Below are 23,085 nucleotides of genomic sequence, written 5' to 3'. Positions count from 1 at the left end.
CCCTTAGAGCTCGGCTTCCCTTGGGGCTGCTGCCTGGCTGCTGAGCGCCCGCCGGAGCACGCTCCGGGCTCAGCCCCGTGAGCAGGACGGGGCACGAGCACGCGTGCGATGGCACGGGAGCAGTGCAGGGGAGGGCTCGTCCTTCCTGCCAACGCTGAATTGCAACAAGGGGAACTTGTCTTGTCCTTCCTCCCTTTCCGCTCTCCCCCTCTCTCCCTCTCCTTTGCTCTATGTGAAAATCCAGCGCTGTTTCTGACCGGGGAGGATCCTGGCAGGCATTGCACGTCCGCTCGCGCTCAGGGACGGAAAGGCACGTGCCTGCGAGGGGGAGAGCCGCTCTCAGAGCACACGGAGGCTTTGCTCCACCAGCGCCCAGCTCCTGCTCAGACCAGTCCAGCCTCACCGCTGCAAATGGGGCAGCACGGGGCACGTTCCCCAGGAATCCTGCAGCCCCCATCAGCCTGGGCCCCTCCAGACCCAGCCTTTGCCGCCTGCGTGGGGCTGGGGACGGCTGGCAACCAGGGCAAGTTTTGCTCCGAAGTGACAGCACTCACGTACAGGCACGAAGGAGAGGAGCTGCCCCTGCGCCTGGCAGGGGGCTGCTGCCAGCCCCTGCGGACCCACCTTGCTCGGCAGCTAATCCCTGACCTCCACGGACTTTCTGATCCCGTGGGTTTTTCTCAACCAGATTCCAGCCTCCACGTGTTTCCCGAGACAATGTCCTCGTTTGTTTGGAGCTGGGCTTCCAAAGAATTTCAAAGCAAAACAACACACCAAAAAAAAAAAAAAAAAAGAAAAAAATCTGCTTCCAGGCCCTTGTGCTGCTCAGCCTTCCCTGCCGAGCTGGGTCAGGGCTGCCCTGGGGTGCAGGGGCAGAGCTGGGGGTCAGAGCAGGTCCTGCCCGGGGCTGGGGAAGGGGCCGGGCGGTTCGTGCCTGGGTGCCAGCCTGTCCACAGCCTGGCTCCGTGCCGGGGGGTCAGTTGCCTCTGTGGTGACTTTCCTGCTGCCATTTCTAAGTTGAATACGTGCCGAAAGCTTGCTGCATCCCGTGGCCCGGTTGGAGACCTCTGCCCCCCCAGCTCTCCTTGCCACCCAGCTTGACCTGTCACCCGTGCCCACCTGGGGCCGGGGCTGGCTGCTGGGGACCCCATGGCCCAGCTGCGGCTCCTTGGGCTCTGAGCTATGCCTCGGACCCTGGGGCTGGCACGGAGAGGGGTGAGGGAAGCAGTGCTCCGGTCTGCAGTTGGATTTGCGCGACCTTAAATCAGATTTGTGCCCCCGTTCCCCACAAGTGACACAAGGTGGTAACCCCTCCCCGGACGTGCACGGAGGGCTCCGGGGGCCAGAGCGGGTCGGGTGCGGAGCCCTCCTTAAGAGGACACCACTAATTGGCAGCAGCTTGACCCCGTGCCGGCTGCCTCTCAGCCTCCGTGGCATTTGTGTGAGCGCTGCGATGGCAGCGTTAAAGCCTTTGGCTCCAGCGCAGCGTGATCAAGTGATACTCGGCTTTCAGGAAAAGGCAGGAGTTCCTTGCTTTTACTATGGAAAAATACTAGAGAACCTGTGTCAGGAAACTGAAACCTGGGTTTCTCAGTGGGTTTCTTGGCGACTCCCCTTCCCCTGCTCTTTCTCTTTCTTTTTCCCCTTTCTCGGCCGACTGGTGACTTTTGCACGGTCAGAACAGGCGGCTCCGAGGTGCCAGGGTTTGTTTTGCTGAATGCATTTATTGTGCTGGAAGGTCACTGGTGCCAGTACTGCGAATTCACGGCCCCAGCAGCCCAGGTGCCTGGAGCTTTGGTTCTCTCCCGGCACAGGGCGATGGCTGCAGGTTTGCTGACGTCCCACCGTAACGGAGCCGGGGCCGGGGCCGTGTCGTGGGGATTGCGGCTGGCTCCCAGGCGGAGCGGGCAGGAATGTCGGCTGCTCGGCGGGACGTGTCCAGGGCTGCTGGGAGAGGGCTGTGGAGGTTCTTTGATTTATTATTTCTTGTTTTAAGGTTTGTTGTTTTCTTTTTCTTTTATAAAACAAGCCCTCAGGAAGGGGTTTGAAATATCAGGGCATTTGATCCCAAGTGCATTATAAACCCTAAACGATAGCAATCTGGCCATTATTAAAATACCTTCCTGGGCAGCATCTATCTAAACAAGCATGTCTAGGAGGTTGTTTTCATTGACTCCATTTCAACCCTGTTACTCGTAATGACCTGTCCTGTTGCCAATAAGCAGAAGAGCTGTAGGGTTTGGGACAAATTGATTTCAGGGAGATGTTGCTCTGCAGAGGAATCCAAGTACATTTCTTTCCCCACTTTGCATGGAAAGCTATTTTTCTTCCTTGCTGCCTCATGCTAGCCAAGAAAGAGGCTCCAATGTGAACTTACTTGGCAAGAAAGCAGGATGATTGGTAATTTCATCTGCTGATTCTTTTATTTTTTTTTTTTTTAACTGTTTATGACTGCTGTCGTAGCAGCAACACACGAGAGCAAGGGATGGGTACGGTGTCTGGGGCCAGTGACCAGCGCATCAGCTCTTTGTGTTGGAGGGGACAACTGCCACGATGATTTTAATCTGTTAACTAAGTGCCTGCTGGTCTCTGCTCAGTCTGGGGGCAGATCTGCCAAAACACCTCTGGCTTTAATTACCCCTTGGTGTTTCCTCACATGTGGGATGGAGATAAAGCCCCCAACAGGACTGAGAGCCGCCCCAGAGCGGAGTGAGCTGGTGTGAGGTGGGCTCTGTTTCTCTCTGAGGTTTGCTAAAGGGTCCGAGGGTGGCAGCATCCCATGCCAGGCTCTGTGGTGCTCGAGCTTGGCCAGATCTGCTGCCCGAGCTGCTGTCTCCCTTCCTCATGGCCACCCCAGTCCCCCAGGCTGTGGTGATGGAGCGGGAAGGGGTCTTCTCTGCCTCCGCCTTCCTGGGATGGAGAAGCCCTGTGTGATCCCCCCCACTTCAGTGAGAACCGCTCCCCTCCATCTCCCCAGCCCCGAGGCGTCAAGCATGGGGTGAGCTGCGTTCCCACGTTGCTGGAGACAAAAGGGTGAAATTAATGTCCTGAGTAATTGGGATCCTCTTGTGCACGGGAACGGGTTTGATTTCAAATGGACAGGAGCGTGTTTATCCCTGCCTACATCTGTCAGTCTGTCCCGCACCGCCGCCTGCCGTGCTCGTGCCAGGTTCGTTGCGCTGGGGCCAAGCCCTGCTGGGATCGTCTCTGCACACACTGGCCCCATTTTTGCTTTCTTGTCCCCCCATCCCTCAAAATCATCCCCATGACAGTTCCCTGGGTTCCCGTTGAGCCTGTGTTTCTCTCCTCTCACCCAGAAGGAAGCCAAGTGCCCTGTCCCTCTGTCAGCCTCTGTTGAATATTTTTGCCTGTGGAACAGCCTCATTAAGGCAGAGTAATTAGCGGTCCCTTGGCTGCCCTCCATGCAGCTGAGATGGAGCGAGCTCCATCTCTTTCCTGCTCTTCCCACCTCCAGTGCCGCAGCTGGGCTCGCGCCGGGATGCTGCAGGGCTGAGCTGGGCAGAGGGGAGGGGGGACAGATTTGGGACCCGGGAGGAGGCGCGAGCTGTCTGGCAGGAGGGTGACAAAATGCTGCCCGGGGCATCCCCCACCCCCGGGGGGAAGCTGGAGGCCGTGTCAGCCTGGGGCCGTGCCCAGCCCTGGAGAGGTGCCGGCGGACGTGGCTGAGATGCTGCGCTGGCTGGGGCGGGGGTCCTTGGCCATGGAGACGACGCGAGCTGGGGGTCCCGACAGCCTGGGGGCCCTGGGGATGGGCGATGCGCTGGCACCTTCCCTTTACGGCAGTCGCTCTGCCTGTCCCCGGGGATGGCCAGGCTGGGGCTTTCCCCCCGCAGCGCCCCAGCGACCGAGGGGGCTGCGTGGCCCTGGGGGGGTCGGTTTTACCTCCCGGGGAGCCTTTGGCTTGTGCGGGCGTGGGCGTGCGTGTGCACAGAGGCCACAAGGATCCTTCCTAGTGCCGAGTCAGACGCCCTGGACACGGGCCACCGGCTTTCACCCAGCGGTTCCTCCGCTGAGCTAAACAGCTTAACAGAGGGGGTTTTAAATTTATTTATTTTTTAGCCTGGTTTTCTAAGGAAACAAGGCTGACGTGATGGCGGTGGCTGTGCATGCCGGTGTCTGTCCCGTCCGCGGTCCCCTCCTCCCCAGCACGGAGCTGGCAGCAGGGTCGAGGTGGCGGCTCCTCGCACAAGGAGGTGTCTGTTCCCGGGAGCCGGGGCGGGGGGGCCGTGCGGGACCCCCGAGGGGTGCGGGGTGCCCGTCCGTCCCGCGGCCGGCGCCCTTTGGGGCTGGAGTTTGTCTTCGTGCCTGTCCTGTTAACATACTTCTAATTAAGGAAAATTGTCCCCAGGAGCAGTGTTTATCCATGGAGTATGTTGCCGTTACAGAGACGGTCTTGTTCTCCGGCGGAGAGGATGTCTGTGGAGGGAAGAGACAGAAATTCCTCCAGATTATGGTATTATGTAAATGTATCAAATGGATCATTCCCTATAAAAAGGAAAGTAGGAAACCAATGTATTTGAGAAGCCCTGGGGACTGCATTCCTGACGAGCCTCCGTTCCTCTTCTGGAGGCGTTTTTGAACCGAAACATTCGGCAACTTTTCCAAGCCTTTTTCCGCAGGAGCCACGTGTCGTTGGCTCTCCCGGTGCCCAGTGCCACGGGGCGTGCAGTGCGGCTGCCCGCCTGGGCGTCTCGCTGGGTGGCAAGTTGGACGTGGCGCCCCCCCTCGCCCCTTGGGCACTGACTTGCGTGGGTTTTGCCAGGAGCAGGAGGATGCAGCGCCGGCTGCCCCGGGAGGCTGCTCTCTGGGCAGCTCCTCTGCTCCCGATGGGGCGCGGAGAAGCGGTTTTGGTGCGTTGTCTGCTTGGGCCACGGACCGCACGGTTATCCGTGTGCATTCCTCTGCGGCCAGCCACTGCAGCCCAGTTGCCTTAGGCACTTGTTTACTGCCACGGCTTGTGTTAGGTCTGATCCACCGTAGCCGAAGCAAAAAAATGTGGGCTGTTCTTAGTAGATGCACTTGGACATAAATACTTTTTATTTAAAAACAGCATGCAAATGTCAGCAGCAGAGCTCAGCCCAGCACTTTTATCTATCCCATGTGCTGGGGCAAGGGTGAAAATGCACCTCAGCAGAACAGGGGGCAAGGACCTTTGGTGACAGACCTCTGTGCCGTGCGCTGGAAGTGGTGATGTTTTCAACTGCTTCAAAGGGGGCACTTGCAAGGAGGGTTCCCAGCAGAGCTGGGACCTCTCCTGAGCAGTGTCCCTGTCCTGCCCTGCTCCAGGCACCCCATGGGGAGTACTCCCTTTAGGAGAAATTGAGAAGTGGGATTTCTTCCAGACCGCTACAGCGCAGAGTACTTATTTCCAAGTGCTCTTCCATTCTTTGCGCCTTCACCACTATAGGTGTTTTCTCTTCTTCCACGCTTAACTGTGCAAGGATGAGCTGCTGAGTTGCACACATCTTAATTGCAGCTGTTTCAGAACTGTGTCGAAATCCATGTTTTAGTCTGAGAGAAGATTGCGCATTTCCTTCCTCCTTGTGTCAGACCACAATTGATGCATTTGCAGACTGCACAACTGATTCATGCAGAGGAAAGTTATGTGCTGGGTCAGCAAAGTTCATCCCCCAAAAAACCCACAGCCTTGCGGTGCTTGACTGGTCGTGGGGTAAATCAGATGCACCACGGCTTGGGTTAGGGGAGGGAGGACCTCTGGCAGGAGGTTCTGTGGACAGCCATTGAGCTGATGACCCCTTTGTGTCAGGGAGCAATTTGAGCAGGACAAGACACTCCCAGCCCCGTTGAGCACAGGGTGAAGTTGGAATTGGGGAGGGGGGAGGTTATTGCTGAGAGTGCCTGGGAAGACTTGTGAGAGTTGATGGGGCCCAGAACTTCTTGGGTGGAGGTTAGATGCTTCTTCTGCCTCTTGGGGCAGTTGCTGTCCCTGAGTATGCCCTGGTAGTGCTGCAACAGGTCTCAGCCCAGTGTCAGAGGAGGCTGGGCTGGAAGGGACATGCAGGATCCTTCTCCTCCAGCCAGCTGGCCCCAGCAGTGGCTCCTCAGGGCCTGTTGGCCCCAGAGACTGCTTCAGCTGGTGTCCAGGAGAAGGAAAAGGGAAGATCCAAGCGCAGCGTGACATAGATTGTTTTGTGGCAGGGACTTCAGCAAAAGCTTGGTCAGAATCACTGGGTTCATGTTGAGCGTGAAACCAGGAAACATCTGTGCAGGGTGGGTTTCGGAGTTTGCTGAAGTTGCCAGCCCGCCCTTGTTGAGCAACGTGCCACTTGTGTGCTGATGGATTTCTTGGTTCTCCCTCTCCCCTCTGTCCTCCCTTTGTCTGCCCTTCTCCCACAAGGAAGGCAATGGCCAAAGCCATGTTCCTGGCCAGTGCCTCTGAGCGGGGCTGGCTGGTGTGGACAGCGGCTCATTGGCTTGATGAGGTTGGTTAGCTTTTTCCAGGAAAAGCCTTTAAAGTTGACATTCCCTGTTCTCTGCCCCCACAAGCTCGTTTTCAAGCACTAGCAAATAAATAAGTCTTGGGAAATTAGTTCTGCATGTTGCAATTGCTCGCAATGCCCAGCTGTGGTTGAGCAAGGAGGAGGACTGGACTCTGGGCTGGGAATTGGTGGGGAGGACGCAGTCGCCAGCCAGCCCCCCTCCGCTGCGGGGGCTGCGGGCAGGAGGAAAGAGGGGTGGGGTCGCTGCCCCCAGGCTTCTTCCTTCTATGAAAGTTGTTCTCAGGACCATCCTGTGCCTGGGGACAGGCTGGTCGCTGCTGGTGCCCCTGGGCTGGGCATCTTGCTGGTCATGGGTGGCCGTGGCACACCTTCCCCGGGGATGTGCTGTCCTGCTGGGGGGGCGAGCAGCACCGGCGGGGTGAGGCCGTGTCCCTCACTCCTCCCTTCTCCCAAAGCCAAGCAGTGAGTGGGGGGAGAGCTCTCTGCAGGCTAACACGAGGGGTTAAAAATAGACATTTGCTAAATTAGCTTCCACTGAAAGTTCAAGAGGAAATCCAGGTTTAGCTGAGGCTACAAGAAAGAGCTGAAAATAATAATAATAATAATAAAAACTGATTCCTGCGAAGGAGGGGGGAGGATGGCGAGCAAGGAGAGAAGGAGCAAGCTGAAAAACAAAAGCCTTTGAGGAGGGTAATGCTTTCCAGCTGCAAAAATACAGCCTGGGAGAAGAGCAAGTGCTTGCGTCACCCCCAGCTCCCCGGCCCAGCGCTGCCCCGCTCGGAGCTGGGGCCCAGCCAAGACCCCTGGGAGGACTGGGACCCCCCCCCTCTGACGGGGAGAGGCGACTGTCGCGGAAACGGCGTGAGGGACGCTGCAGGTCCCAGGAAGCGAGCGGCTGGAGACCTATCGCTTCTCTTGGCCATTTTCCCTTCCGAGTCCTGCGTAGCCTTTGAGTGCCGTGTTGGTGAACTTCTTCCCCGCCGGACGGGTCGGATGCGGCCGGTGAGGTGGCAGCGAGCCCGTGACACCGGGGGTTTTGGGGGAGAGTGCTGGCGACGGGGCGACGATGGCCAGGCCCCCTCCGGGAGGAAGGCAGCGAGGAAAAGCCGAAGACGGCGGCCCGGGGGGTCCGTACCCCTGTGTGGGGGGCGAGGGCCTCCGGGCTGTCCCGCCAGGCGCTCCCCGTCCTCCCCTGCCTGGATCCCTCCCCCCGGTCCTGTGACTCTGACTCAGCCACGCAGGCGCCAGCCAAGACCTGCTTTTTTGGGGAATTCTTGCACATCCCTTTGCTGAAGCGTTTCTCGCCCAAGCCGGGCTGTGTGCGTGTGCGTGGCTCTGCCGCCCCCTCCCCTTCTCAGAGGGGTGAATCAAGGCTTGAGGGGGGGGGGTGCAGGGGGGAGGGCGGGCGGGCGCTGGTCCACGCAGCGTGACTCAGGCAGCCCCAGAGCGTGGCCCCACACCACCCCCCCGCCACCCTCCCCATGCACCTTCTTAGGTGCTTTTTTGCTCCGCACTAAAACATCTATTGCCAGCGGGCACCCAGGAGCCAGCTCAGGGGCTGCGGGATCCCTGGCTGGACCAGGAGCCCCAACCTTGCCCCGGCCCCGCCGCTGGCTCTGGCACATTGGGCAGCACCCCAGGAGCCCTGCACGGGCCTTCAGCTCGGCTGGTTTGATGATAATTCCTTGGCTCTGGCTGTTTCCACTTGTTTTTACAAGATGCATCACGCCGGGTGGCGGCTGCGGGCGCCGCGGCCTCGCCCTTCTGGAGGGGAGGGCGGTTTGGTCACCAGCCGGCCATCACCGCTGGCAGGACGTCCCCGCGGCCATGGCCTTGACACGGAACGCTCGGTGGAGGCAGCCACGCGAGCCAGCCACCTGGCCTGGATAACTCGGGGACCCGGGGGGGGGTTCATGTTTGTGCGCGGACAGGGCACCCCCAAACCACTGGGTGCTCATCCGTCGGGTCTCGTCGAATTCCAGGCAGCGCTTCGCGGTGCTACGGCAGGGAAGGGCTTGATATCATCAGGCCGAATCCTGTGAGCAGGGGGAGTGCGGGGTGTTGCAAAATGTCCTGGCTTGATTCATGTTTTCCCTCCCTCTGCGCTCCCGAGCTTCTGCGCTGGTTAATAATTCAGCGGTGTCTGGCCCCGCTCCTCCGGGGCTGTCTGGGTCCCGATGTCCTCGGGGTGGTCGGGCTGTGGGGCTGCTCCTGCTCCCGACCCTGCTCTGCCTTGCCCGTGCCGGGTGCGAAGCCGAGCCGCGGTGCTGGCACTGCGGTGCTGCTCCGTTGGCGTGGGGGCGATACGGGGTCTCGGGGGGCACTAACCCAAAGGACAGGCCTCCAAAGCACTTGGCATCACCCAAAGCCTCTGGGAGCCGCAGCCTCTCACCCCGGCCTTTGGCCTGGGGCTGGCGGGGGCTGAGCAGCACCGAGCAGTGACCTGGTTGCAAGGAAGGAATTTGGGTGCACTGGGTTTATCCGATTTAACAGGCTTTCACTGGTTTAATTAAACACTTAAAAGCTGCATGCCGGATGCCATCTCTCACCTGCCTCGGGGCTCGGGGTGTCCCTGCAGCTCCGGATCAGCGCTGCCTGGGCTGCCTCACCTGAGTGGGGCTCTGCCTGCAGCCTCAGTCCCTCCCTGCTGTGAGCGTGGGCTTGGCAGATGTTTTCTCTTCCCTTTCTGTGCTACTCAGTTCTCCAGGAGCCAGCTTTGCCCCCTCCAGTGCTCGCCTTGCAGCCCCTTCCCCCTGCTCGGGCTGGTGTTCCCATGGGATTCTTTCCCGGCTGTGTGTGATGTCTCTGGCAGTGCTGCTGCTTATGGTGGGGCTGTCTGGGTGCTGGCAGGTCCCATCTCCCATGGGAGGACGGGTTGCTGTGTCGATCCATGCAGGGTGACCAGGGCCAGGTCCCTGGTGCAGTACAGATGACAGGTCCTTCGTGGCTCACACAGCCTTGCTCGGCTGCGTTTGTGCTTGAGATGCCTGGTGGGCTGGGATGTGGTCAGAGACCCCGTGCAGAGCCACGTGCGGGGTTCCTGGCTCCCTCCCTCCCTGCCTAACCTCTCCTCACCCCTCTCTCCCATGGCCTAGATGTGGAGCAGATGGCTATTGACTGGCTCACAGGCAACTTCTACTTCGTGGACGACATCGATGACAGGATCTTCGTCTGCAACAAGAATGGAGTCACCTGCGTCACGCTGCTGGACTTGGAGCTGTACAACCCCAAGGGGATAGCGCTGGACCCAGCTATGGGGTAAGAGTCCTGCCTGGGGGTGGGAGGGCTCAGTGTAGCTACCTCGACCCACACCATTGATTTGGGCAGGTGGAGCAAGTCAGGAGGGTCCAGCTGCTACATTCAATTGGGGTAGTGGGATGCTGCTGGAGAAGCAACTCGCCTGCCCACGAGGACCCCTCTGGGCTTCAGCAACAAGTGAATTGCAGCCTTTTCTCTCCCTTAGCTGAGACTGGGGCCACGTGCTGTAGGGTAGTCATGGCAGCAGCATTTTAAGCAGCCCACTGATACCAGCCAGTTTTGGAGGAGGTGCAGATTTGGTCCTTAGGGGTGGGTCAGAGCAGCCCGAGCCTCTTCTTAGCGAGCACTGCACTGGGGACAGACACTGGTGTGGGAGCAGAACCGGACTGGTGCAGCACTGGGGAACATCAGCATCTGAACCTGGGTCTTCCAATTAACTGTTCTTGGTGACAGTTGGCAAGCGTGTGGCCCTTCCCTCTGGGGGTGGTGGGGTCTCCTGTACCTTTGTGCCCATGTCCACTTCCCGCTCTGCCTGCCCCAGTGCTCGGTCCTGCAGGATGAGCCTGGCCAGGCTGAGGACGAGCTGCTGCTTCCAGCTTTTGGCTGTGTGGCTATAGCTTTGAACCGGCTTTTGGGAACCGAAACAGTCAAATAATTGCACAGATTGAGCAGCTCCCCCTGTGCCTATTTACATGGGGTGCTGTGGTCAGATTGCAACTTTCAGGCAGCTGCCTTTTGCAAAACCCTGTGGATGGGGAAGCTGGGATGCTGAATCATTGGAGCAGTTCTGGGTGTGTGTGGCAGCTGCTGGACCCCGCGAGCGGGGAGCTGGCGTGGCTGAGGCCATGGTGGGCAGAGCAGAGCAGCATGAGAGATCCCACCGGGCACTTTCTGCAAGCATGGGGTCTGTAGGCAGGGGAAATTCCTCTGCCTCTCAGGGAGGTCTGTCAGCGCACGAGCACGGTCTGCCTAACCCGAGGGCACACACTGTCCAAGGGCACTCACCTATGCATGCTGCAGGGTCCCAGTGAAACCAGTAAAGAGGACATCTCCCCCCTCACCTGCTGCTTTCCAGATGGGTGCTTTTATCCTTGCCTGAATGAATAGCACTGATGTTACTGAGCAGAAAATCTGAAGTACTTTTTATAAATAAATAAATAAATTTCTCATAGCCTGGAGAGAGGCTCTGGCCTCCAACAGGGGAGGTGCAGAAGTCCCTTGGGTTCCGCAGCAGAGACCCAGCATGGCCCACGTGCCGAGGGCAGTGGTGTCGAGCCCCAGTTCGGGGCTGTGCCGTGTCTGGGAAGCGCTGTGCCGGGAGCTGCCGCTGCAGGCAGGACGGCTCTCAGGTGCACGGCACGCAGGCAGATGCACCAGGTTGTGTTTAACATGTCGTCTGGTGGAGGGCCCTGGACCTCTTCCTGGTGACACCCAAAAATCTGGGTTCAAGCTGTTATCTGCCTGTCTGAGCATCTCTGCCCGGGTGGCTGCGGCGCCTCTGAGCTCACACTCGCGGTGCCGGCCCGGAGCTGCTGTGAGGGACCCCAGCTGCCCCCCGCATCTGCAGTGGAAGCGTGTGCTGTCTGTACGCCTGCGTCCTCCCTCTCTCCGGGTTGAATGTGACATCCAGGCCCCGAGTTCTCACGTTTGCCTTTCTCACGCAGCAAAGTGTTCTTCACTGACTACGGGCAGATCCCCAAGGTGGAGCGCTGCGACATGGATGGGCAGAACCGCACCAAGCTGGTGGACAGCAAGATCGTCTTCCCCCACGGCATCACCTTGGACTTGGTGAACCGGCTGGTGTATTGGGCTGACGCCTACCTGGACTATATTGAGGTGGTGGACTATGAAGGCAAGAACAGACATACCATCATCCAGGGCATCCTGGTGAGTGGGGCCAGAGGGAGGTCGGGGTCGGGGGGGGCCTTATGGCAGAGTCTGCTAGAGACATGTCTGAGCTTGGCCTGCTGGGAGGCACTGGTCCACAGGCTTGGCTTTGCTGGTACAGCAAAGGTGTGAGCTGCTGAACACCACCCGGTCCCACAGCACTGGCCTACCAAGCCCAGACCCATCTCCCAAATTAGGTGGGGGGGAGAGCTGTAGGACAGGATGAGGGTCAGAAAGCGGGGGCTTCACACGCCTCGGAGCTGGGCTTATGTCTCCTCCTAAATTCCTTGTGGATGCCTGCCTGGTGCCTTCCAGATTGAACACCTCTACGGGTTAACTGTCTTCGAGAACTACCTCTACGCCACCAACTCTGACAACGCCAACGCCCAGCAGAAAACCAGCGTCATCCGGGTCAACCGCTTCAACAGCACCGAGTACCAGGTGGTGACGCGGGTGGACAAGGGGGGAGCACTGCACATCTACCACCAACGGCGCCAGCCCACAGGTGAGACCCCGGCTTGGGAAAAGCAGCTTCTGGGACCCCAAAGGTAGGAGTGGTGATGAGGACAGGCTGCACCTTCTGAATTTCCTCTCCTAGTGGGGCCAGACACCCAGGATGGGTTTGCTTGCCCTGGAGCCTCTGTCCATGGCACCCTGTAGCCCTGAGGAGCCATGCTTAGCCCTGGCCTGGCCCTGCCCAGTTGCCCCCAGTACCCCCCTCCCCACAAGCTCCATGTGCCTGGGTGGGGAGCAGCAGCAGAGTGAGGGATGCTGCCAGAGCCTGCCCAGGGGTGCCGGGTAGACCGAAATGCGCCATCCCAGGGACAGAGATGGAGGAGCCAGCTGCCTGGCTGTGGTCTGCAGAGACTCCTAGAGCTGCCTTCCTGCTGACAGTGCTCTTCGGCCAGGGCTTGGGTGGGATTCCTGCTCCCCAGGCAGCCGGGGTCTGGCCTTTCGCACACCCGGGGCTGCCCCTGGCCCCGGCTATCGCTCCGTCTCCTGCCAGAGACGTGGCAGCCGTCCCCATGGGCCGGGTGGCTGTGCCACATGGTTGATCGATCACGTCTTGCTGGAGAGCACAGGGACATTGGAGCAGATGCAGCATCTTGAAATATTAATGGCTCCCTTTGTGGTGCCCACACACTCTCGGTCCCTACCGCCAGCGTGTTTGCCCTTCGACCCAGGCTGCGCACTCCCAGCCGCCAAGGGATTTCAAGGGAGTTGAAACACTTCAGAGCTGCAAGCACAGTCCCCTCCCCGCGTCCATTCCTATCTGCCTGCTCCACCCCCAGCACCTTCCTGCAGTTAATCAGTTTACTCGTTTAAAATCCACTCAGCATCTGTAGCCTGCTTGGCATTTTCCAGAATATAAAACTAATCAGGAGAATTCCGAGTGGTGAAGGAGTGTGGTTAAGGGGGCTCTCCGGGTTGGTGCTGGATGTCCCTGCGCAGGGGACTCATCCTGCCAATGCTGTCTGCAGAGTGGCCAGCAGCCCCGCGCTCACCGTGGCCCATGAGGGGTGGGCTGGCAGGATGGAGGCAGCATGGCCCGGTGGCTGTGGCAGCGTGCTGGCACATGCCGTGCTGGTTTCTGCTCTGCAGTGATCCTTCATCTTGGGCAGCTCCTTTCCCATCTCTGCGTTGTCTGTCCTGTGCAATGCTCAGCCCCTGGCTGACCGGCCAGGAGCTCTGGGGGGAAGGGGTCCCCTAAAGCCCTGAGGGTCACGGTCGGGCCAGCAGCACCCATGAGACCATCTCCACATCCCTGCGGGTGCAGACGGGTGTCTGCTTGGTGGCCGGCATGGACCCGTGGCTGGGCAGGACATCTCTGCGCTGCTCTGGTTGCCTCCGGCCACTGGAGCCCGCGCTCTGTGTTGCAGTGAGGAGCCATGCCTGCGAGCCGGATCAGTTCGGCAAGCCGGGAGGCTGCTCGGATATCTGCCTCCTCGGGAACAGCCACAAGACCCGAACCTGCCGGTGCCGCTCCGGGTTCAGCCTGGGCAGCGACGGGAAGTCCTGCAAAAGTGAGTCCTAGCCCTCCCTGGAGAGCTGTGGGAGGGGGCGAGGGGGCTGGCGGCTGCCCCTCTCTGCAAGGGACCAGTGTGGGCAGAGACGCTTGTGCCAGACAATGGGGAGCACACGGGCCCCGGGGGCAAGCAGAGCTTTTCAATTCCTTCCCTCCTGGTTGCAAACACCCCTTTCCTTCCCATCCTAAGCTGCGGGCTGCCCGCCGGGCTCTGCGATCCCTGCAGATCTGCTGGGTGCAGGGGCAGGTTGCTGTCTCCTGGCCTCTGTGTCGTACCTGGAACCCCGCGAAAGCTCCGGTGCCATGTGCATCGGGGCTGCCCACCCCCCTGGCTGAGCTGGTGGCGATGGCTCTCCCCATCTCTCTGCAGAGCCCGAGCACGAGCTGTTCCTGGTGTACGGGAAGGGGCGTCCAGGCATTATCCGTGGGATGGACATGGGGGCCAAGGTGCCAGACGAGCACATGATCCCCATCGAGAACCTCATGAATCCCCGAGCGCTGGACTTCCACGCTGAGACTGGCTTCATCTACTTCGCTGACACCACCAGCTACCTCATCGGGCGCCAGAAGATCGATGGCACGGAGCGAGAGACCATCCTGAAGGACGGTGCGTGGCCGAGGGGCGCAGCCTGCTCCCTCCCCACTCCCTAGTGGGGTCAGCCCCTGGGAGTCAGCAGCAACAGCCATCAGCGCATTTCCTTGTGTAACGGCAGTGCTTCTGTCCTCTCCCTTGCATCTTTGACCCTTAAAACTTAAGGTTTGAAGCTGCTGTTTGGGGTTATCTGTAGACTGCTGTTGAGAGACAGATACAGAGCACATGCCTCAGCAGAGGCGGGAGAGGGTCCCCTGTCCCTGGATGTCCCCCTCCTGCCTGAGCTGGCCCACCCTGATCCAGTCAGATAGGAGGAGGAGGGAGGGATGGGGGATTCTCAGTCAGGGTCCCTGGGGCTCAGCACGGTCGCCGATCCATCCCTATGCTGCCAGCCGAGTGTGTTTGTGTTGCCTTGGGGTGAACCAGCCAAGGATGCTCCTGAATTTGGCTTCTTCCAGCCCAGGCTCCCCGTGGCTGCAGTACCTCTGGGGGAGCTGCCTGCTCTGGGGCTTGAGGGGATCCATCATCCCTGTCAGTTTGAGTTGGGATCAGGTGGTGCTGAACGCACTGTGAATCATATGGGGCTGTCACTTCTACTTCTCGTCTTCCTGCTGCTGCGCAGCCCTGGTCATGAGCGCCCGGCCCTGCTTTTCCCCAAAGGCATCCACAACGTGGAAGGGATCGCTGTGGACTGGATGGGGAACAACCTGTACTGGACAGATGACGGCCCCAAAAAGACCATCAGCGTGGCTCGGCTGGAGAAAGCCGCCCAGACGCGGAAGACGCTGATCGAGGGGAAGATGACCCACCCTCGAGCGATCGTGGTGGACCCCCTGAACGGGTGCGGGTGCCAGGGTGGGCAGGGCTGGCTCGCGGGAGGGCACGGTCACTGTGTCTCCGAGCGTTTGCAGTGGCTCAGGAGCTGTGACAGTGGGGCCGGGCAGCGGCTCCGGCCGTGGTGATGGCAGCGGCTGCGCGGCAGCTCCAGCCTGGGCTCGGCAGCACTGACGTGGCCGGGAGAGCTGTCGGGCTGTTGCACTGAGCTGGGCCCTGGTGTAGGCACAGGACAGCAGGACAACCCCACTGCTTTGTGTCAGCCGCTCTGTGAGCCACCGGAGGGTTCATACCTGGTTCGGTGGAGGCAGAGCCGGCTGCTCTTTGGATCAGCAGTGGGGTGGGCTCCAAGCCCAGCTCATCTGTGTCTGTGACAGGTGGATGTACTGGACAGACTGGGAGGAGGATCCCAAGGACAGCAAGAGGGGCAAAATCGAGAGAGCCTGGATGGACGGTTCCAACCGCAACATCTTCATCACCTCGAAGACCGTCCTGTGGCCCAATGGGCTGAGCCTGGACATCCCAGCCAAGATCCTCTACTGGGTGGATGCTTTCTATGACCGCATCGAGATGGTCTATCTGAACGGCACCGAGCGGAAGGCAAGTGGAGGCCCCGTGGGTTCTTGGATTCTGATTGCCCCAGAGCTGGGGCTGTAGGCAGCCGGGACATTGCCTCAGCTGGCTGCATCCGCTGGGGTTCTGATGGGTGGCTGGCCATATTCAGCCACACTCCACTGCTGCCTGTCCCCTCCTCTCCTCTTCCAACATCCCTTGCTCTGTCCTGCCTTGTGGGGTTTCCCTGGGCACCTGTCCCAGCTAATGATGAGCCTCTCCCCTTCCCTGCGCCTGCAGATCGTGTATGAAGGACCTGAGCTGAATCACGCCTTCGGGCTGTGCCACTACAGCAGCTTCCTCTTCTGGACTGAGTACCGCAGCGGCATCATCTACCGCCTGGACCAGGCCTCCAAGGTGGTGAGCCTGCTGCGGAACGAGCGCCCGCCCATCTTCGAGATCCGGATGTACGACGCGCAGCAGCAGCAAGGTGCCGGGGCCACCTCAGCCTGGCACCGTGGGGACCTGCCATGCACGAGGGAACGGCTGGGCTGGAGGAGGGATGGCATTGGGGACTGGGGGCTGAGGAAGCGCCCTGCCTTAGCAGCCCCCCACCTCATTTTGTGCTTCCTTTTGGCCATATCTCTGCCTACCTGACCTTCCCCATGGACCCTGTCTTTCTTTCCATAAACCAGGCTGTAATTCATCCCCTGCCCTTCCATCCTTTCCTCTCTTTCTCCTCCTCCCTCCCTGCCTGCTAGGCTTCCTGGCTAGTTCAGCCAGGCTTTATGTCCCCTGAGGGATCCCCACTGCCTTGCATGGCCTCATGAACTGGGATCTGCAGCTGGATTCCAACTGTGGAGCTTGTTGAGGGAGTCTCGGGGGCCCGGGGCACCCGGCCTGCCATGGGTCGACAGGGTTCCCCGAGTGCTGAAGTCCCCTTCTCCACCGCCTTGCCTCCACAGTGGGCTCCAACAAGTGCCGTGTAAACAACGGTGGCTGCAGCAGCTTGTGCCTGGCCACCCCCCGGGGCCGTCAGTGTGCCTGTGCCGAGGACCAGATCCTGGGATCGGACTCCGTCACCTGCCAGGGTAGGCTGCCTTGGGGCCTGGCCCCTGAGGGGGACCCCCTTTCCCCAAGGGATGGGTGGGGACACGGGGTCTGTGGCTCTGCTCCGGCACATCAGCGGTGATGCCTCACGCGATGCGGGGCTGGCCCAGGGCTCAGTGAGGTGGGTGCTCCCTGCACCCCTGGGAGCCTGCAGAAAAGTGACATTACCAGCTCCTGTTCCTCCTCTTGCACGATGGCAGCAGGACAGCCGCCTGCCTGGGGAAGCGGGTGGAAATCCCTGCTGGGAATCTCTGTGCAGAAGCTGCAACCGTGTCTGACACTGCCCGCGCAGACAGGGCAGGTTTGCTCTGCTGCCAGTGTGGGGGAGAGCCAGGTTCGGGGTGGGGAGCCTGGGCCATACTTCGCTTTGCTGGCTTAAATGAGAGGGGCGAAGCTCCACTTATGCAGCCCATGCATGCAGGCTGAGACAGGGTCTCTCCCCCTCAATCATAGGCTGCACCTTCTCGTTTTATGCTCAGGAGCTGGTGCACACGGGCATGAGTGTGAATGCTCTCGGGGCTGCTGGGCAGTCGTGTAGACATCCTGCCAGCCTGGGGACACAGGACTGTCCTCGTTGCTGCCCTGCACTTGGTCACTCGGTTAAAATCATCCCCTCCCTTTGCTTTTCCCTTGCCAGCCAACCCATCCTACATCCCCCCACCACAGTGCCAGCCCGGGGAATTTGCCTGCAAGAACAACCGCTGCATCCAGGAACGCTGGAAGTGCGACGGGGACAACGACTGCCTGGACAACAGTGACGAAGCCCCTGAGCTCTGCCGTGCGTAGCCGCCTCCTGTGCGGCGGGATAGCGGTTTACGTGCTCCTGGGGCAGCAGGATTCAGGCTAAGCTTCCCCCAGATGTGGGACCAGGGTCTGGGACGGGGTCAGGCAGCCAGGACCCCTGCGTCCCCTCCCCAGCTACAGGAGGGGAGCAGGCTTGGGTGGTTGAAGGGGAAAACGGTGATTAGGATCCTGGATCCCTGGTTTATCTGAGGCTCCCTGCCCTTTTCTGCCTCAGTTTTTCTCTCCACCAGGCATGGAGGAGGAATGGGGGTTGGATGGAGAAGGGCAGGTCCTGAGCGTGTGTCTCCCCTGCAGACCAGCATACCTGCCCCTCGGACCGTTTCAAGTGCAAGAACAACCGCTGCATCCCCAACCGCTGGCTCTGCGATGGGGACAATGACTGTGGGAACAACGAGGACGAGTCCAACTCCACCTGCTCGGGTGAGGAGCCTGCCTCGTGCTCGGGGAGCAGGGAGAGCTCGCACTTCGGTGCCGAGCCGCAGCCTTCACCGTTCCCTGCACACTGCAGGCCTGAGGCCGAGGATTCGGGGCCTCGCGTGTCCCTGCAGCCCACCTTGCAGCCAGTTTGCTTTCTACGCCTGTGCCTGGCGGGAGCCCCCGGGGGGGTTGTTCCCTGCCTTTCTCCCAGCAGAGCAAGGCGTCGCCAGCTGCTAAAGCTTTGTCTCTCTCTCCAGCTCGGACCTGCTCTCCCAACCAGTTCTCCTGTGCCAGCGGGCGCTGCATCCCCATCTCCTGGACGTGTGACCTGGATGATGATTGTGGGGACCGCTCCGATGAGTCCGCCTCATGCGGTGAGCTGGGGCGGGGAGCACTGGGAGCACAGGGCCCTTTGGGGGAGCGCTGCTCCTCACCCCGCTGCGTGGGAGAGGCACTGGTGGGGCCAAGTGTGAGGATTGGGGCACAGGGTGTCTTCGCAACACTGATCATGCCTCTTGCCTCCTCTGCAGCCTACCCGACCTGCTTCCCCTTGACGCAGTTCACCTGCAACAACGGGCGCTGCATAAACATCAACTGGCGGTGTGACAACGGTAAGGACCATGGCCCTAATCTCCAAGGGAGGCACAGCTGGGGATGGCGAGATCAGACGCAGGGGTGCCTGCCTGGCAGGGGCCCTGTTCTTGCAAGGGTCACTTCTCAGCCTTGTGCTAAACAGCAGAGCCCAGGCCCTGAAGGCAGGAGGCATTAGCTGAAGCTGTAAGCGCATCTTGCAACACCAAAACCCACATTTTCTTTGGCTGCCCTTGGGAGAGCGTGTGTTGCAGGAGTAGCGTGGCAGGCATCATTTCAGCAGACTTTGGTGTTCTTTGCAAGGTGGCCAAAGCTCTACCCCAGTGATTGAGATGAGTGTGGAGTGGCCGGTGCTGCTGGTGGGGCTGAGCCGGGTCTTGTAGCCCTGGGGAAGGCAGGAGAGGTCTCCTGGCAAGCTCACATCTGGCCTCAGATCTGTTTCCAGAGCCAGGCCCGTGAGAGAAGGTTTGCCCCAAGGCTGCTTTCCTTCCCCACAGGTTTATTTCAGTCTTCCTAGCATGTCTGCATCACTAGGTTTAATTAGTGGCTTCAGATCAGGCAAGACATGTTCAGAGCTGCAGAGTGCACGTGCCATTGCAGGGGGTTAGCAGGGAGCTGCGGGTGCAGGTCTCTCCCTGGGGTCTTCCTGAGCAAATGGCCTCTTCCTCCTGGGGCAGCCCCAGCTCTGAGCTGTCCCTGCCAAGGAATGGTCTCTTTTCTTGGGGATCCACCGGTGCTGGCAGCCAGGCACTCACAAAAGCAACAGCCTTGGCGTGGAGCACCTCCGTGCAGCCGAGAGCCTCGCCAGGCGCCTGCGGGGCAGAAGCTGCAGTGACAAAGGGCTCCCAGCCCAGCTCCCCGGGCTCCCCCAGCACCCTCCACTGCTTCTGGTCTCGCCTCCCAGGCCGCTCTGTGTGCCCGTGCAGCCTCTGTGTGTCCCTCTCCATGTCAGTGTTCATGTCCCGGCATCAGCGTGTTTTTGTGCCACCCTCCGTGCGTGTGCCATGTTGTGTTGTTTTGTTTGTCATTGTGCCCACTCTCCTGTCTGGTTGGTTCTGTGTTTCAGAAAAAGATTGTGGGGATGGCTCTGACGAAAAGAACTGTCCAAAGCCTACCGGTTAGTGCATAGATCAACATGCACCAGACCCTCAACCTGGCCCCACGCAACCCCCAAACCTGCCCCCTCCAAAATGCTGTGAGCCCCAGGGGCTGCTTCTCCAGACACTGGCAATGCCCCCTGCGCTCTCTGGCAATGTCCCCTGCACTCCATCAGTAGGGACATACCGAGTGCGGGGAGCGAAGCAGCCGTCCCTCCCAGCTCACCGAGTGTGGTCGCTCGGGGGGCTCTTGGTGGGAGCCCAGAGAGGTCAGGGGCTGCAGCTGCAGGAGCTGGGCTGCTAGTGAAGCTACATGGCAGCCGCCAGTGCCATCGTCCCCGTGCCCATTACAAGCTCCTCTGTGCGAGGGGAGACAGAGGCACCGGGAGGCAAAGGCCCTTTGCCAAGCTCAGGTGGGGTGTCTGCAGCAGAGCAGAGCCCTGTGGAGGTTCCAGTGAGCCTGGCCAGCCCCGTGCCCTGTGCTGGCAGGGCAGGCAGAGGGGCTGCATTGCCAGTGTCCCCGTACTATCAGGCTAAAGCTCCCCCTGCCCATCAGCGGGCGATGGGGTTTCCCTCCAGGCCAGCTGACACCCCCCAATTGGCCGTACCAGCCCACTGCCCCGTGGAGGTGCCCCGTAAAGGAGTGCACCGTCCCCCCAGCTCTGCTCCCGCTGCGGAGCGGAGCGGCCCCCTTGGTGCTGGGCGCCCTCCCAGCCTCCTCAGGTACATGGCTGATCTATGCAGTTTCTGTGTTTCATTTTCTTCGTGCGCTGCTGGTGCTGTGGCCGCGCCCGGTGAGCGTGCCGGGGGGCGGGAGGGCCGGGGGCTCTCCGTTCAGCCCGGCCTCTCCAGCGGGGTCCCGCTGCCAGTGCCGAGGGGCTGCCTGTTGCCCCACGTCCTGTCTGCCGGCATGGTCCGTCCGATCCCTGTCGTTCCCTGCTTCCCCCGCCTGCCTCCTCTGGCAGGGGGGGTCTCTGCCTTCCTCCTTTCTGCCGTGCCTCCGCCAGCCCTCCCCTCCGGCTGGCCAGGTGCTCTCTGAGCCCCTTCCCGCTCCCCTTCCCTCTCCAGACAATGACTGCGGGGACAACAGCGACGAGGCGGGCTGCAGCCACTCCTGCTCCAGCAACCAGTTCAAGTGCAACAGCGGGCGCTGCATCCCGGTGCACTGGACCTGCGACGGGGACAACGACTGTGGGGACTACAGCGACGAGACTCACGCCAACTGCACCAACCAGGGTGAGCCCCGGGCCGCGGCAGGGCCGGGCTGCCACTGTGCTGCTGCTCAGTGTCCTCCCCTGAGAGGACCCAGGTCCTGCCCCGGGAGGGAGGGAGCAAGTGGCGGATGGACCCCCCCTGGGCATCAGCTCTGCTGCTGTCCTGCCTGCAGAGCCGAAAGCCCACCCCAAGCAGAGCCCCTCCCTTCCAGGCAGGGAATCCTGCAGCATCCTCTGCCCACCCTGGTGCCCAGATACCCCCCTCCCGCACCTCTGGGTGCCCCCAGCCCATTCCCTGCTGGGCCGAGTGCCCAGTCCTCTTCCCGCCCCCAGAGCCCACCCGGTTCCCAGCAACCTTGGGCGAAGGTGGTGAGTGGGTTCGTGTGCCGCTCCCCCCCCGCAGCCACGCGCCCACCCGGGGGCTGCCACACCGACGAGTTCCAGTGCCGGCTGGACGGGCTCTGCATCCCCATGCGCTGGCGCTGCGACGGCGACACGGACTGCATGGACTCCAGTGACGAGAAGAACTGTGAGGGGGTCACCCACGTCTGCGACCCAAATGTCAAGTTTGGCTGCAAGGACTCAGGTGAGAGCAGGGGAGGGGGGGAACTGCTGCCCCCAGCCCCCTCTGACCCAGGGAAGGGGCTGGGACCTGCCTCAGCTCAGTGGGGACGGGGATGGTGGTGGAGGGACACCAGCTCCAGGGCAGCTGGGACCCCGAGTGCGTGAAGTAACATCACCTCTGCATCTGATCTGCCCCCTCCTTGCCCCCCTTGGCAGCCCGCTGCATCAGCAAGGCCTGGGTCTGCGACGGGGACAGCGACTGCGAGGACAACTCAGACGAGGAGAACTGCGAATCGCTGGTGTGCAAACCTCCCTCCCACACCTGCGCCAACAACACCTCCATCTGCCTCCCCCCCGAGAAGCTCTGCGACGGCTCGGATGACTGCGGGGATGGCTCTGACGAGGGCGAGCTCTGCGGTGAGTGCGGAGCTGGGCACCGGGACACGCGGTATCCCCTGGCCAGGAGCAGGATGAGGACCTGATGAGCGCATCCTCTCTCCGCAGACCAGTGCTCCCTGAACAACGGCGGCTGCAGCCACAACTGCACCGTGGCCCCCGGCGAGGGCATCATCTGCTCCTGTCCCCTGGGGATGGAGCTGGGCTCGGACAACAAGACCTGCCAGATCCAGAGCTACTGTGCCAAGCACCTCAAGTGCAGCCAGAAGTGCGAGCAGGACAAGTACAACGTCAAGTGTTCCTGCTACAAGGGCTGGATGCTGGAGCCCGATGGCGAGAGCTGCCGCAGCCTGGGTGCGTGCGGGTGGGCTGCAGGGGCTGGCAGCATCGCCCCAGCTGCCTGTGATGGGGGTTGTCCTCCCACCACTCTCGGAGGCAGCAGCAGCAGAGCTGAGGACCGTGCTGACAGGCACAGCCAGGTCTTTGGGGGACCTGCGTGCTAACAGTGGACCTCTCGCTGTCCCCACCTGGCACAACCAGCCCTTTACAGTGCAGGGGTGTGAGTGGTCCCGTAGCTGGGACTGGGGCCAGGAGCCAGGGACACCTTCCCCCTGCCTTGTCCGTGCCCCGCTTCTGACCCTGCCCTGCTTTCCCCAGACCCCTTCAAGCCATTCATCATATTCTCCAACCGCCACGAGATCCGCCGCATTGACCTGCACCGGGGTGACTACAGCGTCCTGGTCCCTGGGCTGCGCAACACCATCGCCTTGGACTTCCACCTCAACCAGAGCTCTCTATACTGGACCGATGTGGTGGAGGACAAAATCTACAGGGGAAAGCTGCTTGAGAATGGGGGTGCGTAGCCCTGGGGGTGTGGAGCAAGCGGGCAGGGGCCAGGCAGATGGGAAAGCAGGGGTGCAGTTCTGGGGTAGGGTGCCGGCTATGACTCTTTGTCACCCCGCAATGGTGTGGCTGCTGGAGTCCACAGCCCCTGTAGCAATCCTGTTCTGCTCTCCAAGGTTGCTCATTATGTAGGAATTAATTAGCATTCCCAGCACTTCCCTAATGGTAATTACAGCCCAGCTGGGAGCACAAAGCCAGGCCCCCCTGCCATCAGTGCTGCAGAGCCACAGGAGCGGGGGGGGCAGCGAGGGCCCAGCACCAGGACCACAGATATGGGGCTGAGCCCTGTGGGATTCAGGCCCTGTTTGGGGTAGAAGTGTCCCCCCACCCTCGACCCCAGTCAGGCTGGATAGAGCTG

The 23,085-nt window shown here is 60.9% G+C and overlaps 1 protein-coding gene across 7 annotated transcripts in view; it reads left to right on the top strand.

Annotated features, from left to right (window-relative positions):
* LRP1 (LDL receptor related protein 1) overlaps positions 1–23,085 on the top strand; it is an 89,190-nt gene that overhangs the window by 32,410 nt on the left and 33,695 nt on the right. For 5 of the 7 annotated variants that reach the window (XM_042796428.1, XM_042796427.1, XM_042796431.1 and 2 more), the window contains exons 7-25: positions 9,578–9,740; positions 11,405–11,627; positions 11,943–12,132; positions 13,508–13,651; positions 14,024–14,260; positions 14,906–15,086; positions 15,457–15,679; positions 15,932–16,121; positions 16,597–16,722; positions 17,379–17,519; positions 17,840–17,965; positions 18,220–18,336; positions 18,493–18,573; positions 19,620–19,670; positions 20,719–20,886; positions 21,268–21,450; positions 21,645–21,845; positions 21,933–22,178; positions 22,482–22,679. In XM_042796428.1, coding sequence (XP_042652362.1) covers positions 9,578–9,740; positions 11,405–11,627; positions 11,943–12,132; positions 13,508–13,651; positions 14,024–14,260; positions 14,906–15,086; positions 15,457–15,679; positions 15,932–16,121; positions 16,597–16,722; positions 17,379–17,519; positions 17,840–17,965; positions 18,220–18,336; positions 18,493–18,573; positions 19,620–19,670; positions 20,719–20,886; positions 21,268–21,450; positions 21,645–21,845; positions 21,933–22,178; positions 22,482–22,679 — 3,189 coding nt within the window. The remainder of the gene's footprint in view (positions 1–9,577; positions 9,741–11,404; positions 11,628–11,942; positions 12,133–13,507; positions 13,652–14,023; positions 14,261–14,905; positions 15,087–15,456; positions 15,680–15,931; positions 16,122–16,596; positions 16,723–17,378; positions 17,520–17,839; positions 17,966–18,219; positions 18,337–18,492; positions 18,574–19,619; positions 19,671–20,718; positions 20,887–21,267; positions 21,451–21,644; positions 21,846–21,932; positions 22,179–22,481; positions 22,680–23,085) is intronic. The other 2 variants (XM_042796430.1, XM_042796429.1) reach the window with 1 other exon arrangement.

This window comes from Tyto alba, unplaced genomic scaffold (genome assembly GCF_018691265.1).
Source record: "Tyto alba isolate M040663 unplaced genomic scaffold, T.alba_DEE_v4.0 Super-Scaffold_23, whole genome shotgun sequence".
Taxonomy (NCBI): Eukaryota; Metazoa; Chordata; class Aves; order Strigiformes; family Tytonidae; genus Tyto; species Tyto alba.
The sequence above is the reverse complement of the archived record's forward strand: the minus strand, read 5'-3'. Positions and strand labels throughout refer to the sequence as shown.